The sequence below is a fragment of the Pseudorasbora parva genome, chromosome 18, assembly GCF_024679245.1.
Source record: "Pseudorasbora parva isolate DD20220531a chromosome 18, ASM2467924v1, whole genome shotgun sequence".
Lineage (NCBI taxonomy): Eukaryota > Metazoa > Chordata > Actinopteri > Cypriniformes > Gobionidae > Pseudorasbora > Pseudorasbora parva.
In genome coordinates, this window is record NC_090189.1 from 32519267 (window position 1) to 32534120 (window position 14854).

General features: G+C 37.8%; 1 protein-coding gene across 1 annotated transcript in view; it reads right to left on the bottom strand.

Annotated features, from left to right (window-relative positions):
* Window positions 1–716: 716 nt before the first annotated feature.
* wwc1 (WW and C2 domain containing 1) overlaps window positions 717–14854 on the bottom strand; it is a 55025-nt gene continuing 40887 nt past the window's right edge. The window contains exons 16-22 of the mRNA XM_067424754.1: window positions 14203–14267; window positions 10535–10682; window positions 10284–10448; window positions 10087–10179; window positions 7158–7388; window positions 6947–7065; window positions 717–5059 (exon numbers count right to left, since the gene is read on the bottom strand). Coding sequence (XP_067280855.1) covers window positions 4993–5059; window positions 6947–7065; window positions 7158–7388; window positions 10087–10179; window positions 10284–10448; window positions 10535–10682; window positions 14203–14267 — 888 coding nt within the window. The 3' untranslated portion in view covers window positions 717–4992. The remainder of the gene's footprint in view (window positions 5060–6946; window positions 7066–7157; window positions 7389–10086; window positions 10180–10283; window positions 10449–10534; window positions 10683–14202; window positions 14268–14854) is intronic.

A 14854-nucleotide genomic window follows, 5' to 3' on the forward strand; every position in this document is an offset into this window, starting at 1 on the left:
GGCAAAGCGTAAGGATTTGAGCGAGTTTGGCAAGGGCCAAATTGTGATGGCTAAACTACTGGGTCAGAGCTTGTGATGGCTAAACTACTGGGTCAGAGCATCTCCAAAACTGCAGCTCTTGTGGGGTCTCACAGGTTTGTAATGGTCAGCATAAGTGGTCCAAGGATGACGCCGCCCATGACCCTTTTGCCAGTGGTGAACTGGCAAAAGGGTCATGGGCGGCGAAGGCTCATTGGTGCACGTGTGGAGCGAAGGCTGGCCAGTGTGGTCCGATCCAACAGACAACCTACTGTAGCTGAAATTGTAGCTGAAAAGCTGTGATTCTTTGGGCAAAGTTCTGCTGGGAAACCCATGTGGATGTTACTTAGACACGTACCACCTACCTAAGCATTGTTGAAGACCATGTACACCCTTTCATGGAAACAGTATTCCCTGGTGGCTGTGGCCTCTTTCAGCAATATAATGTGCACTGCCACAAAGCAAAAATGGTTCAGTAATGATTTGAGGAGCACGAGTTTGAAGTGTTGACTTTGTCTCCAAATTTCCCAGATCTCAATCCAATCGAGCATCTGTGGGATGTGCTGAGCAAACAAGTCTGATACATGGAGGCCCCACCTCGCAACTTTCAGGACCAAAAGGCTCTGCTGCTATCATTTTTGTTGGATACCACAGCACACCTTCAAGGGTCTAGTGGAGTCCATGCCTTGACGGGTCAGGGCTGTTTTGGCAGTAAAAGGGGGACCAACACAATATTAGGAACATGATATGCCTGATCAGTGTAGGCCATTCTTGAGAATCAGTGTCATTTGTGTACTGAGGGGTTTTATAGCATAAATTGAACCATTTTCTGAAAATATGTAGTGTTCTTGATGATATTTTACTGTTAGTAACTGCACACAGAAGAAAACTGATTGGCCTCGATCTCAACACAGGTAAATCGATTAGGAATGTGAGTAGAAATACAAACACACAAAAACATTATAAAGATTAGAAGAAAGGAACTTTTTATATTTGTTGTGAAACTACAAAACATACTCTTGTGCTGGTGATATATTTACAATTCTGGTTGACAGTACAGTGTCGATGATAAAATTCACAGCTTTCAAAAGTCTCACAAGAAAAAAGAAAAGACAGCACACCCAAATCACAAAAGTGCAATAAATACAAGCTGTACTTCTCCAACCATCACTGTGATCAGATCAGGGTTTTTTCCATCATTAATACAAGAAAAAAAAATTTTAAATGCACTGGAGTCTTCAGAATAAAAGTCCTACTGTGAACAATAAACAAATGAATCATTCATGACTACCAGCATCAGATACTGACAGTGTTCTTTTTCCTTTTGATTATTTTAAGCAAATATTACATGATTTAGGCATGATTGGACCAAGTGTCCAAATAAAAAAGCCAAATATTGTGTCCTCATGAACCTCAGATTTGATAGTCGAAGAGCACCTGATCAATCAAGACACTTCTCTCTCCAACACATACTGTGAACGGTAAAGCATACTGCACGACCAGTGAAAACAGAAGACATTTTCTCTTGTTCGACTACTCTCAGAATCAGCTCGGCTGTCGTGTTTCCAGATAAACAGTAGGCGTTTAAAGGGGACATTCTGTTTCCCTCACATTTAAAATAACCACAAATTGGTTAAAACTTTAAAAGCTCTGGTAAAAAATAATGATTAAAAAAAACGTACCTTAATTAAAAATGCCAATGTGAGATTTGTACATCGCGCAGCTGGGATGTAACGTTTGGCAGTGTACTGTCTTAACTGGGTCTAAACAGCGAAAATAACAACATTGAAAGAGCTGAAGCAAGACAAATATGAAAGGTTGTACTCTAATAAACTAGGTTAAACTACAGGATCTACAAGAGAATGAGCTGCAGAAGAGAAAACAACCGAGTACAATGGCTTTAAGGTGAAATAAGCTATAGGATGTTTCTATTTGAATTGGATATGTGCCTAAAAGCATTGGGGAAGCATTTCAGTTGGGTTTAAATGTTGTCAAAATAAATATGCGAACTCCATCTTCAACGGAGAAGAAATTACAGATTCAGAACGAGTGCTACCAGGAAATACAAGTTCAGTTCTGTCTGTATGCCACTAGGTAGAGCAAGAGACTGGGCCATGTGCACAAGGGCTTTGCAAATGATTCCACACTAGTTTCAGACATTGTGGTGTCATTTCGGCGCGTATCATAGCCTGTACGTGTTATGAATGTGGAAAAGTTGCTACTACAATTCAAACGACATTATTAGTCGATCTGGGGTCGAGCAAAGGACAGTACATTCAATGTTTCCTTGAGGAACAAAGGCATTTAACACAATTGTTCATAGGGAATATGAGGTTCCAGGAGGGAAACTGTAGGACTTGACGTAACATTTTTAAATGGGAGCAAAACCAATGAAATTGGGTTGGTAATGCCATCCATAACTGGTTACATTAAGACAAAAATATGGAAAATAAACAACAAATTAGTATCAAATAAGGGGTCGCATGAATTGGGGCTTTTTAAAGTGCTACATTCAGACTCACATCCTGGCCTGAAAAGGGATTTTAACGACGTGGTAGTAACATTCATAGTCATATACTATCAGGGTACTTCAGAAAAAGATGTAACTGAATATTTTGCGTATATATAAAGTTTAGTGAAAATCAATATTAGATTAGCATAGAGCTCATATTTTTACATAACGCAAATCACCAGTGACTCCCTCTGTACGAGGAGCGGTACACAAACGTGCGATGCAGTGGCGTGCGATACATTATTAAGTGTTTACAGGGAGAGCTGGGAATTATCAACTGTGTGCCTTTACAACTGTCTTAGACGTGTGCGGATGTGCCTCGGTAAAGATACAGTTCCAGATTGCAAAAGTTTTCTTCATAAATGTGTGAATCTCATGCAAAATTGTCTAGATCAAATACTACTACTACTACTACTAATAATAATAATAATAATAAACAAATAATTAAAATCATTTTAATGTTGGATTTTGACTGGGTTTTCATGACAATTCTCCCCAAATCTAGTGTACTGTAATGCAAAAGTGTTGAAAATGACTATTTTTAATGTTTTTTACAGTCTCTTATGCTCATCAAGCCTGCATTCATATGTATCTAATACAGTAAAAAAAATATTGAGTTAAAAGAATGGGTTTCTATTTTAATATACTTTAAAATGTTTTTTGTTTTTTTTGTGATGCATCACTACTCCAGTCTTCAGTGTCACATGATCCTTCAGAAATTATTCTAATAGGATTATTTATTATCAATGTTGGAAACAGTGCTGTTGAAAAAGTTTTTGGAACCTGTGATTTTTAATAATATAAATCCCTTTTTAACAATGTAACATCCTTGCTAAATATAAGTATTAATTTCTAAAAACAAAAACAAAACAAAAAACGAAGAAAATGACTGACCCCACATTTTTTAACGGTAGTGTACATTGTTATAAAATATTTCTATTGTAAATAAATGCTGTTCGTTGAACTTTTTATTCATCAAAAAATAAATAAAATAAATCTGCAGATTATAATGATTTCTGAAAAATCATGTGGCGTTGAAATAATGGCTGATGAAAATGCAGTTTTGTATCATAGAAGTAAAATATATATAAAAGTATATTAAAATAGAAATCCATAATTTTAAATTGTTATAATATTTCCCAATATTACTCTTTTTTATGTATTTTGATAAGTACGGCGCATGTTTTTGAATGCAGGCCCCTCTCTCTCTCTCTCTCTCTCTCTCTCTCTCTCTCTCTCTCTCAGTACAGTCATAAGAATTTGGTGTGGTGGAAAATGCACTTAACTATAATCAAATTAATCCCACATTGTAAGTAATTTTAATGGTTTTATGTATATCTTGTGCAAAATATAATTCCTTATTTGTTTTCCTTTTGTTTATGGTGTAAAGTATAATACATTTTTGAGAGATTCAACACACTTAAGGCTCCTCTACTGATAGGTATCAATAAAAATGTATCTGGGTTTGACGTAAATGAAACGATACAACCTATGTAAATTAAATGCAAGGACGTGAGGAGTGTTTTTTAGATTAAAAGAGATCCTAACCAGTAGAAATGAAACACTTTTACAACAGGATACTGTAGAAACTAGCATGAAAAGTTATTAAAACCTAAATAGATGCTTGAAAGTTTCCAAAGATGCAATAAGAGCTGAGAAACAGGGTTTCACTTCAATGGGATAGTACGATCTTTGCGTTCACACAATGTGCTTTTTTCTCTATATCAATGCCTTCTTCTGTTAAAGTGCATGAACTATCTGATATTCTACCTGAGAGTCTGTGGAACTAAGTGCAGTTTCTACATCATTTTCTGTGTCTTTTTTGCGTGTGCAATTAACAAAACGAACACGGAGAGCTGTTAGCGATCGATTTAGTCTACTAACCATTCTAGTTAACTCGTCATGCTTTAGTTTCATGCTTCCTAACATCTGTAACCATTTACACATTTGCAAAAATCTTGAGACTGTTGAACATAAACGTGGACAGATGTGCTTGTTCCTAGAGGGACGTGACTGGAATAGCAGGATTTATGCCCGTTCATTTTCTCATAAAGGTCGAGTCCGGAACCCTTGTGCTATGAACAGAAGTAGTACCGTAAGTATCTGTATTCACATCTTCAAGAGTTACAGTCAGCAGTCCTGCTCGATAGCAGAGCAGCATATTTCACACTCGTTTCTTAGAAGCACTGTTGTTTTTGAATGACCACTAAAATACCTAAAACAGATACTGACATACTCTTATTAGTAACAGAACATGGTGACATTTAAAAAATAAATCTATCTAAAAAACAAAACAAAAAAACATGGATCTATACAATTTCAGTTTTGAGAGTTAAAACCCAGTGTTTTCAAATGACATTTTTCCTGCCCGACATACATTTTACTGTCACACAATTCTTCATAATACTGCCAGATGTCAGTTTTGTCTCCATGGAAACAAATGCAGTTAAGAAGGATATCTTCTACACGTCGTCGGCTGGTAGGTCAGGAACATTTATCTTCGCTCTGGTGAAGAAGGCCATCTTTTCTCTAAGAGAGGTTACAGCAGACAACGAAACAGGATTGTGTCAGATATAAAACAATGGAAGTGTTATTACTTGATATTAGCTCTGTTCCAAATTCTAGTGAGCTGCCTATAAAAGCATTTTAAATATGCACTCCAGGTGTGTGCCAAAATGGCAAATTTTGGGCAAATTTTAAGGTAGCATTGAATGACGTATATGATTCAAAGAGAAGGCTATTCCATAATGCATTGCAATGAAGTTGGTGAAGTAAATCATAAATTGTCCACTTTTATAATTTAAAACATCATTTAAAACAAAGAATACATCTTTAAAAACATCTTTGACTTCCCCTATATTTGAGCGTGTCATTTTTTTGTGTTAATGAGCCTTTTTTACATTTTCAGGTTTCTCAGAAGCGAAAGCTGTTATAGTTGGGTGAACATTTATAGTGATGAATGGATAGAATTTCTATGGCTTTCAGATATCAAGATACTGAGATTATCAAGAGACTGTCAAATCTGTCGTCAATCCATCAGACCTTGCGTTAGAATCACTCACACAACAGCGTAAACTAGTTTTCTGAAATTTAATGCCAAATTAATATAACAGATAATAGAGTAATAAATGTATATGATGTTTTATTGATTAAAAGCTAAACAACTTTGCAAGATTTACAACACTTAAGGGTTAGTTCACCCATAAATGAAGACAATTGTCATCAATTACTCACCTTCATGTCGTTCCAAACCTGTCAGAAGTACTGGTTTAGTCTATATTTTCTAAAGAGAAATAATCACTTTATATAATGAACAGATTAAATGTAGGCTTTTATTCACATATAAACACTGATCAGCGAACATGAACAGAAGCTTAACCAAATCTGTTTGACATGCGCAAACTAATCTCATTGGTTCTTGAGGAAGCTCAAACGTGCTGCGTAACCCGAGAACGAACCTCATTGGTTCTTTAGGAGTTCTAACACACTGCGTAACACGAGAATGAACCTCATTGGTTCTTGAGAAGCTCAAACCTGCTGCGTAACACGAGAATGAACCTCATTGGTTCTTGAGAAGCTCAAACCTGCTGCGTAACACGAGAATGAACCTCATTGGTTCTTGAGAAGCTCAAACCTGCTGTGTAACACAAGAATGAACCTCATTGGTTCTTGCAGAAGCTCAAACATGCTGCGTAACACGAGAAAGAACCTCATTGGTTCTTGAGGAGCTCAAACGTGCTGCGTAACACGAGAATGAACCTCATTGGTTCTTGCAGAAGCTCAAACATGCTGCGTAACACGAGAACGAACCTCACTGGTTATCGTTGAAGCTCAAACATGCTGTGTAACATGAGGATGAACCTCATCCGTTCTTGCAGAAGCTCAAACGTGCTGCGTAACATTAAAATGAATCTCATTGGATCTTGCAGAAGCTTAAATGTGCTTGCTAACACGAAAATGAACCTCATTCTCGTTCTCACACGTTAAACAAACATACTTGAGCTTCCGTTTACCACAATTGACGTGTGCATTAATGAATGTTTATATGTGAATAAAAGCTTAAATTCAATCTGTTCTTCATATAAAGCGATCATCTCTCTTCAGAAAATTTGGACTAAATCACTGAATTCACATGGATTAGTTTTACAATCTCTTTATGAACTTTTTGAAGAGTCAAAGTCAGTTGCATAGCTATCAATGAATGGAGAGACAGAAATCTCTCAGATTTCCTTTCAAAGATCTTCATTTGTGTTTCGAAGATAAATTAAAGTGACATACGGGTGAGTAATTAATGACATAATTTTCATATTTGGGTGAACTATACCTTTATTAATTGTAGAAACACATCACAGTCTGTGAAAAGGGTTCATTATATGTTAGTGATCCATAACACCCCAAGTACCGACAGATACCCACCTAAAGGACTGGACCCCAGGGACCTCCTTGAGGCTCTGCCCACGGATCTTGTGCACATCCTTGGCCGCTGCTCGCATCATCTTCTCTACCCTCTGTTCCTGTAGCTGCTCTTCCTGGGTCTGAGGAGAGAGTGGCGACTCAAAATCAGATGCTGGAGCGGATGACGTGCCGTTTGTAAAGTTGTTCGTTCTAGAAATCTACTGGGACTGACCTGTCTCTCAGCGCGTTTGAGCAGCAGACGAAAGCGCTCGTCCTCCTGTACCCATGTGGGGAGGACGTGCTGGCCCTGCTGCCGGGCGTTCTCCAGCTGCTCCTTTAGCTCCCTCAGCACATGCAGTTCCTCGTTCAATCGGCTGTGCCGTGTGCGAGTGACCTGCAAGTCTATCTCCAGATCCAGAGAGGTGCGCAGAAGCCCGTCCAGACCTTTGACCTGCATCGGTGGCTATGTGTGTGAGAGGGAGAGAGAACAGAGGAGTTAAGACTCATTCAATAGTTCTGTTGGGCCATCAAGTGGCATAAACTTAAGTATAACCAACCAGTCAAGCTTTGTATGTATTGACTTTAAAATGTTAGGGTCAGTCTTGGAGAAAAAAAAAATAGATGATTAACTTTTGAATCTAGTCTAAGCAGTTTATGCAACCAATCATAAGTTAGCAATCCCTAGTACATGCACAGCATTTCGTGTCAATGTCTTGTGTATAGATAAATATTGTTGTTGTTGGGACCAAACCATATGTGAGCAGAGCACTTAATAAAAATATACAGTATATAAATTGAATACAATCTTCTTCAGAATCGTAGTTTTTCTCAATGGCTTTGGCTTAATTCTTGAATGAGAGTTTTTTTTTCTCTCAAAACAGTATATTCAGATTTCAGAACAATTTGCTTATTGGATTCCTTATTAATTTAAGTGAACTGCATGTTTTGTCACATGTGTGTAAGTGCAATTGTCCATAATTTGCACAAAAATAAAATGCACAAGGTTTGTTGATCAAAACGAGTTAATTCTCAGTGAAATTGTCTCTTGGCAACTTCTAAACATTCTTTCATTGTGTGAGGCGTAACATGCTAAATTATCCATTCAATTATCAAAATCTGTCAGACATGCATGTATATTCCGTAAATATCTATAATGACATTGAATGTTTGTGAAGTCTGCTAAATTAGCCAATGGCCTGCCATTGTAATGAAGTAGGAAGTAATGAAGATTGAAAGCATATATATGGTGCTTGCCCATGACACAGTCACTACCATTTTTGAATTACTTCGTAACTCTGAAAAGCAGCTGCATGCTCGTGAAAGAGCAATATGAAAATGTGTAATGCCCGTTTCACACATACTCCGTCTGCAGTGCATATGTGGTGCTTGTTGTGGTCCCACACGCACTGTTGTGCTTTCACATATGCCGCGTTTGCAGTGCGTAACTGATCCGCAGCTGTATACCACAAACACAGCATTTATTCATTCATTTTATTTCAAATTTGAAAGATGTTAGGATACTGAACATGGCTTGTCATCATTGCAATTCACTTGTATCTACTCTTTCATAGATGACACGTTTAAAAGCACTAATATAAACAATATTTTATTCAATTTAGATGCCTCAATTTAAAATTGTATGCCTTTAGATTTATAGAATATGTTGCTCATGCAACGCAGGTGGCAAAACATTTAAACATATGTTAAACAAAAAATCTTGTCTTTTGTCGTAAATCTCTTTTTTTGTGATATATAAAAAAAAAGTGTGATGAAACAATTATATTCAAATGCTATGCATCTGTGGTGAAATTACTAGATTTTCTCTCAATAGATGTTTATTTTAATGCAAACCAGGCACAGTAACTTTAATTCAGCGCATCCACTGTATACGCACCGCTCCTGGAACGGATCGCCGGACTGCATTCGCGTGCAGTGTGAAAGCTGTAATCAGTTAACACAGGTACAGAAAAAAATATGCAACACGCAAAGGAGTGTGTGAAACAGGTGTAAGAATGTGTGGTGGCGATGTTGGGGAAGACATAGAAGAGTAGATAAAAATGAATAAGCGATTTTCATTTTGAATTTTGAGTTTACATGTTGCACATTTCTACAAAATTTTCATTTTCTTTTTGACTTTTAGGAGTAAATTTTGACCTGTGTCAAAAAAGCTGTGAGAGACACGTGAGCTAGAAAAACGCATTCTTGTGTAGTATAGAGAAATATGAAATTTGATCATATTTGAATGTTTGAATATAACAAATTTGAAGTGTCTGTGGGACTAAGTGCAGCAATATGTGATGAACATTTGCATGTGCAATTAACAAAAAGAACATGGAGAGCTGTTAGTAATTAATTTACCAACTGGTCTAGTTAACTTGTCATGCTTTAGTTTCATGCTTGCTGTATGTACACATGGAATAATTTACAAAAAAGCTTTCTTACAGCTTTAAAAGGAGGTGGTCCTTTAATCACTTTTAGGGAACTTTAAAAGCCTGTACTATAAATCATTAAAGCTCTCTGTACCGTCCTCATTAAGCAAATCAATTCAAAACTACACTCTCACTATGACATTGCTTTAAAAGACTCAATGTAATGTGTCTCCTAAGGCAGTGAGAGCAAACCTGACCTTTCTAGACTATTTAAGGCCCTGTGGAGGGGCTCAGCAAACCCATTTCCTCACTCTGAGACTGTGCTTCATTAACACTGACCTCAGGTCAGGACAGAAATGTCGGTATTAAATATTAAACTACTGCTAACAAGCTTAAACTCCCCCTTGTAGGGAAAGTGTTTAACTTCAGGGTTAGTGAAATGCATGCAGTTTCCAAAGAAAAATCAAATGGGATCCCTAAATGGAATTAGATTCTAATTCTGATATTCTGTTGAGATTAACTGCACGATTTGTATGTTTGGGGCCCTATTTGAGATTTCAAGTTATCAAGGTTAAATTTTGTATATAATAAGTCCTCAGAGGATTAGCAGAAGCCATGAAGCATCCACATGAATGTAAAGCTTTTTTTTTTAGCTATTAAAGGGCCATGGGGTCTCTAAGACCACAAACTAAGATAGCAAGGTAAGTGGTTTTGAATCATGGCAAATTTCAAATAGTAAGGCTTTTTTTCCCAAATGAGTTGATGTCAATGTGTAATATTCTCATAAAATACCTTCTTCATTCGAACACTGCGTCTCTCAGAAGCGTTCCGGACGAATGGAGATTTCTTAGAAAGGGTGGAGCTGTCACTGTCGCTGCGGTTGATCTGGTGATTTGATTGATGTGGCCATTGGTAAAAAGTTATGAAAACATTGAGCTCTAATGATAGTTTCAATATTAAAATACACTTGTGTATATTGATGTTCTCACCCTGCAGATATACTGGCTTTGAGGTCCAGGGGAAAATGTCTTGGAACGGATGATGGTGTTTCCTCGCATAAAAGGGTTTTGCTGATGAACATCATGTCGTCGCTCCTTGGGCCGAACTACAGAAGCAGAATGGGGGAATCCGTCCACACTCGTCTCCTTATTCACCTTATGAGAGAAAGAGAGGATGTCAGTAAGTCTCATTGGAAAGGTACAAAAAAATCGTTTTGCTGTAAATATTTCCTGGCTGTCACCTTTTCCGTTATGACTGCTGTTGGTCCAGGTTTAACTGGCTCTTCCTCTGGTTCCCACTGGCCGTCATCGGGGTAGAACTCCTCGCCTTCTTCAATGTCGCTACTTTCTCCATCCACAAACACGTCACCCTCTAAAGCCTCTGTGGGCCTATCAGATCACAAATATGCCATTTGACACCAGGGTTATTATGGCTCAGACATTATCAACTCCCTATGCAATTTTCCTTTCAGTTTTGTTTTAATGGTGCAGAAATAGTTTTATTTGGCTTAAAGGTGATGTTATATAATTTCTGCAACACAAGTGGCACCTAGCAGGATTTACAAAAACACAGCAAATTTTGCAAACGCCTCTGCTGCCTGTCAAACATCAAAAACGTCAGGTCTTATGGGAGCTTGTGAAGGCATGTCTCAACAGGTAAAAGTGGCCTACTTTCAATAAAAGTACATATTAGGAATAATTTTAGCTGTGTTGCTGTCATGAGTAAGCAACTGAGTAGGCGAACACTGTCTAGACTCTAGAGCAAGAGTGATTGTCTCGCTTATAATACATTTACATTTAATCATTTAGCAGACGCTTTTATCCAAAGCGACTTACAAAAAAGGGGAGAGCAATAGAAGCAACGAAAACAAACAATGCCATGATAGCCATGATAAACCCAATCCAGCGTATATGCACCTGCTGCATTTTTGACATTTTGAGGCTGCCCACCCTGGACACATCAATGTTAACAATATAAACTGTAACAATTGTCTTTCTGAATGTGCACATGATGATGTCGTATTAAAACGTCCATTGTATGGCATTGCATAGCAATGTCTCATGACATGTTCATGACCTGGCATATAATCTTTGTTGGTTCAAAATTTGGCTTTCATTCCCGTGTAACATGTCAGTCATGGTCCTACGCCAGCTAAACAAACACCTGCTACAGTAGCCATGCCCCAAACTCACTCTATTGGAGCTAAAAAGAGATTTCCAAATCTCTTAATGTTTTGATAGTGCCTGGAAGAATGTCATACTAATAGTCAATTAACAATAAACTAAGTTAAAGAGAATGTATTACATAAATGTTTTTAAGTAACATAAAATAAAGCAAAACTTAGGCTAAACTTTGCTTACAAAGAAGGACCTTTATCCAACCGTTATTCATATTTTGACCCAAACTAAGCAGTTTTATATTAGTCAACACAGTAGATTCAAAGATTAACAAACTTGATTAACAAACGATTCAAAATCCATGAAAATATTTTACCACATGCAAAATTCTCGTTCCTTTGAGACGGCATTCTGCCTGTGGAATTCTGCTAAATTTCGGTAAATGTGATTCAAATTTTCAGGAGAGACAACTGCATTTACAGTAAATATGGGACATGTAGAGAACATGAAGCATCTTGCACATTTAGTATTTTTCCCCAAATTAATATTACAAATAAGACCAAATAAGACAGAGGCCTCGTTTCGTTTATACTTGGAAGGCTGCTTCACAGACTGCACTTTTGCTGTGTTGCCATTCCCACATATTATTAACAAAATTATTAAGCGTTTTTAGGGTGCTTGTTTCAGCTTGATATACACTTTATTGCCAAAAGTATTAGGACACCTTTCCAAATTCCCTGAATTCAGATGTTCCAATCACTTCCATGGCCACAGGTATATAAAATCAAGCACCTAGTCATACAGACAAAAAACATTTGTGAAAGAACGGGTCGCTCTCAGGAGCTCATTGATTTCAAGAGAAATTTCCTCACTACTAAATATTCCACGGTCAACTGTTAGTGGTATTGTAATAAAGTGGAAGCAAATGGGAACAACAGCAACTCAGCCACAAAGTGTTAGGCCACGTAAAATCACAGAGTGGGGTCAGCGCATGCTGAGGTGAATAGTGCAGAAGTCGCCAACTTTCTGCAGAGTTAGTAGGTAGAGACCTCCAAACTTTGTGTGGCCTTCAGATTAGCTCCAGAACAGTGCGTAGAGAGATTTGTGGAATGGGTTTCCATGGCCGAGCACCTGCATCCAAGCCTTACATCACCAAGTGCAATGCATAGCTTGGGATGCAGTGGCGTAAAGCACGCCACCACTGGACTTTAGACCGAAATCAAAATGTTATCTGGAGTGACGAATCACGCAATCCGATGGATGCGTCTGGGTTTGGCAGTTGCCAGGAGAACAGTACTTGCTTGACTGCATTGTGCCAAGTGTAAAGTTTGTTGGAGGGGGGAATGGCGTAAGTTTGTTTTTCAAGGCTTGGGCTTCGTTTTCAAGGGTTGGCCTAAGTTCAAGTGAAAGGAACTCTTAATGCTTCAGCATACCAAGACATTTTGGACAATTGCATGCTCCCAATTTTGTGGGAATAGTTGGGGGATGGCCCCTTCCTGTTCCAACATGACTGCCCACCAGTGCACAAAGCAAGGTCCATAAAGACATGGATGAGCACGTTGTGGAGGAACTTGACTAGCCTGCACAGAGTCCTGACCTCAACCTGATAGAAAACCATTAGTGCCTGACCTCACAAATGTGCTTCAAGAGGAATGATCAAAAGTTTACATACACACACTCCTAAACCTTGTGGAAAGCCTTCCCAGAAGAGTTGAATCTGTTATAGTAGCAAAGGGTGGGCCAACTCCATATCAAACTCTACGGCTTAAGAATGGGATGTCATTAAAGTTCATGTGCATGTACAGGTGTCACAAAACTTTTGGCAATATAGTATATCTGTCTACACAAGTCAAGAAGAGTCAAGAAATACAGATTAGAGAAACATCTCTGATGTGCATTTAAATATGTAATTAACAACTAGTTTTTCAGTTTGGCTTCTTGGTAGCTTTTACTAATGTAATTTATTTCATGACACAGTAATAATTCAAAATAAACACTTATTTGTTTAATAATACCATAAAAAAGTGAATTTATTAATATATTTGGCACATTTCAGACAATCAATGCTAAGTTACAGTGCTCCGAATTAAATAGAAAGTTATTGCAGTGACTTAAGGAACGCGGGTTAAACCGTAATGATCCTAAAAGAGCAAAACTTTATCTAGTTTGCAACCTTTCAGAAGTGAGAAAAAGGGTGAAAAGGGGTGAAAAAAGCTCTCGAAAAATGCTGCCATGTCACATTCCTGTCCTTGTTTTGGATTTACATGGCAGGTGGTTGTGGTTGAATCATCATCTGAAACAATCAGGCCTTGTATACTGCAGTTTTGGTTATAATCATGAGACTGCCCTTCAGCCAATCAAAAAGAGGCAAGCTGGGCTAATTTACAGAGCTCACATGAGTATCGAAAGAGTACAGAAAATAGTATTAGAGAGAGGAATACAGCTCAGTATTGCTCATGCACTGCCCTTGGATCAGTTGTTCATCCTGTTTATGTTACTAATGTAATTTTGGCAGAGCAGATCAAACACAAAAAATAAAGTGAGTCATCGTGTGCCGCCAGACTGTGATGAATTCCCGTGAGACAGCCGAAAGGAGGTCAGTCAATAGGAAAAAGGGTTTGGAAAATAAAGAGAAGGAATATGAGATTCAAACAGCTTGTTAATCGTTTGTGTTGATCCTGGGTGGGATACTGGATGTGATATGAAACCCAGACTCATACTGACACAATGTTAAATTGACAGCTGTGCTGAATGGGGTTAAATCTTATTTAAGTATTGGCAGGTAACATACCAGTCCTCCAGAGGAACGTTCTCCAGGTGTGCAGTGGTCATCTCTGAGGTGCTAGGAGCTGAAGTCTAAAAATAAATAAATTATGAATAATTAGATTATTATCATGTATTAAAATCATCCTTTATTTAGGCTTTTCTGCAATATTTTACTTTAAATTTGTCTTAAACCTGGTGGCAACAGATGCAAGCTAATATCATCTAATAATTCTAAATGTAATACTTTTTAAATTGTAAGTCATATACAATTAAACGACTGCTACATGATTAATCGTAAATCTGATAAGGCACTTTTTCAGCCTAAAAATCTAGACGCACCCTAGCGGCAGCAAATCTAATCTGCCGCGAGTATCGTCTACATTTACATTTACATTTAATCATTTAGCAGACGCTTTTATCCAAAGCGACTTACAAAAAAGGGGAGAGTAATAGAAGCAACGGAACAGACAAGGCCAAAAACCTGTAAGAGCTGTAAGAAATCTCAATTAATTAGCACAATACACAATTTTTTTTTTAGCAACTCTCAATACACGTCTGAGCTGTAAAAACCAAACTCTGGTCAGGCCAATCACATTGTGTATAGTCAGTGGGCGGGGCTTAACATGATGGCAGAGTTGCGCTTGCGTGCTACTAGTAAACACAGAAACTGGCGAACG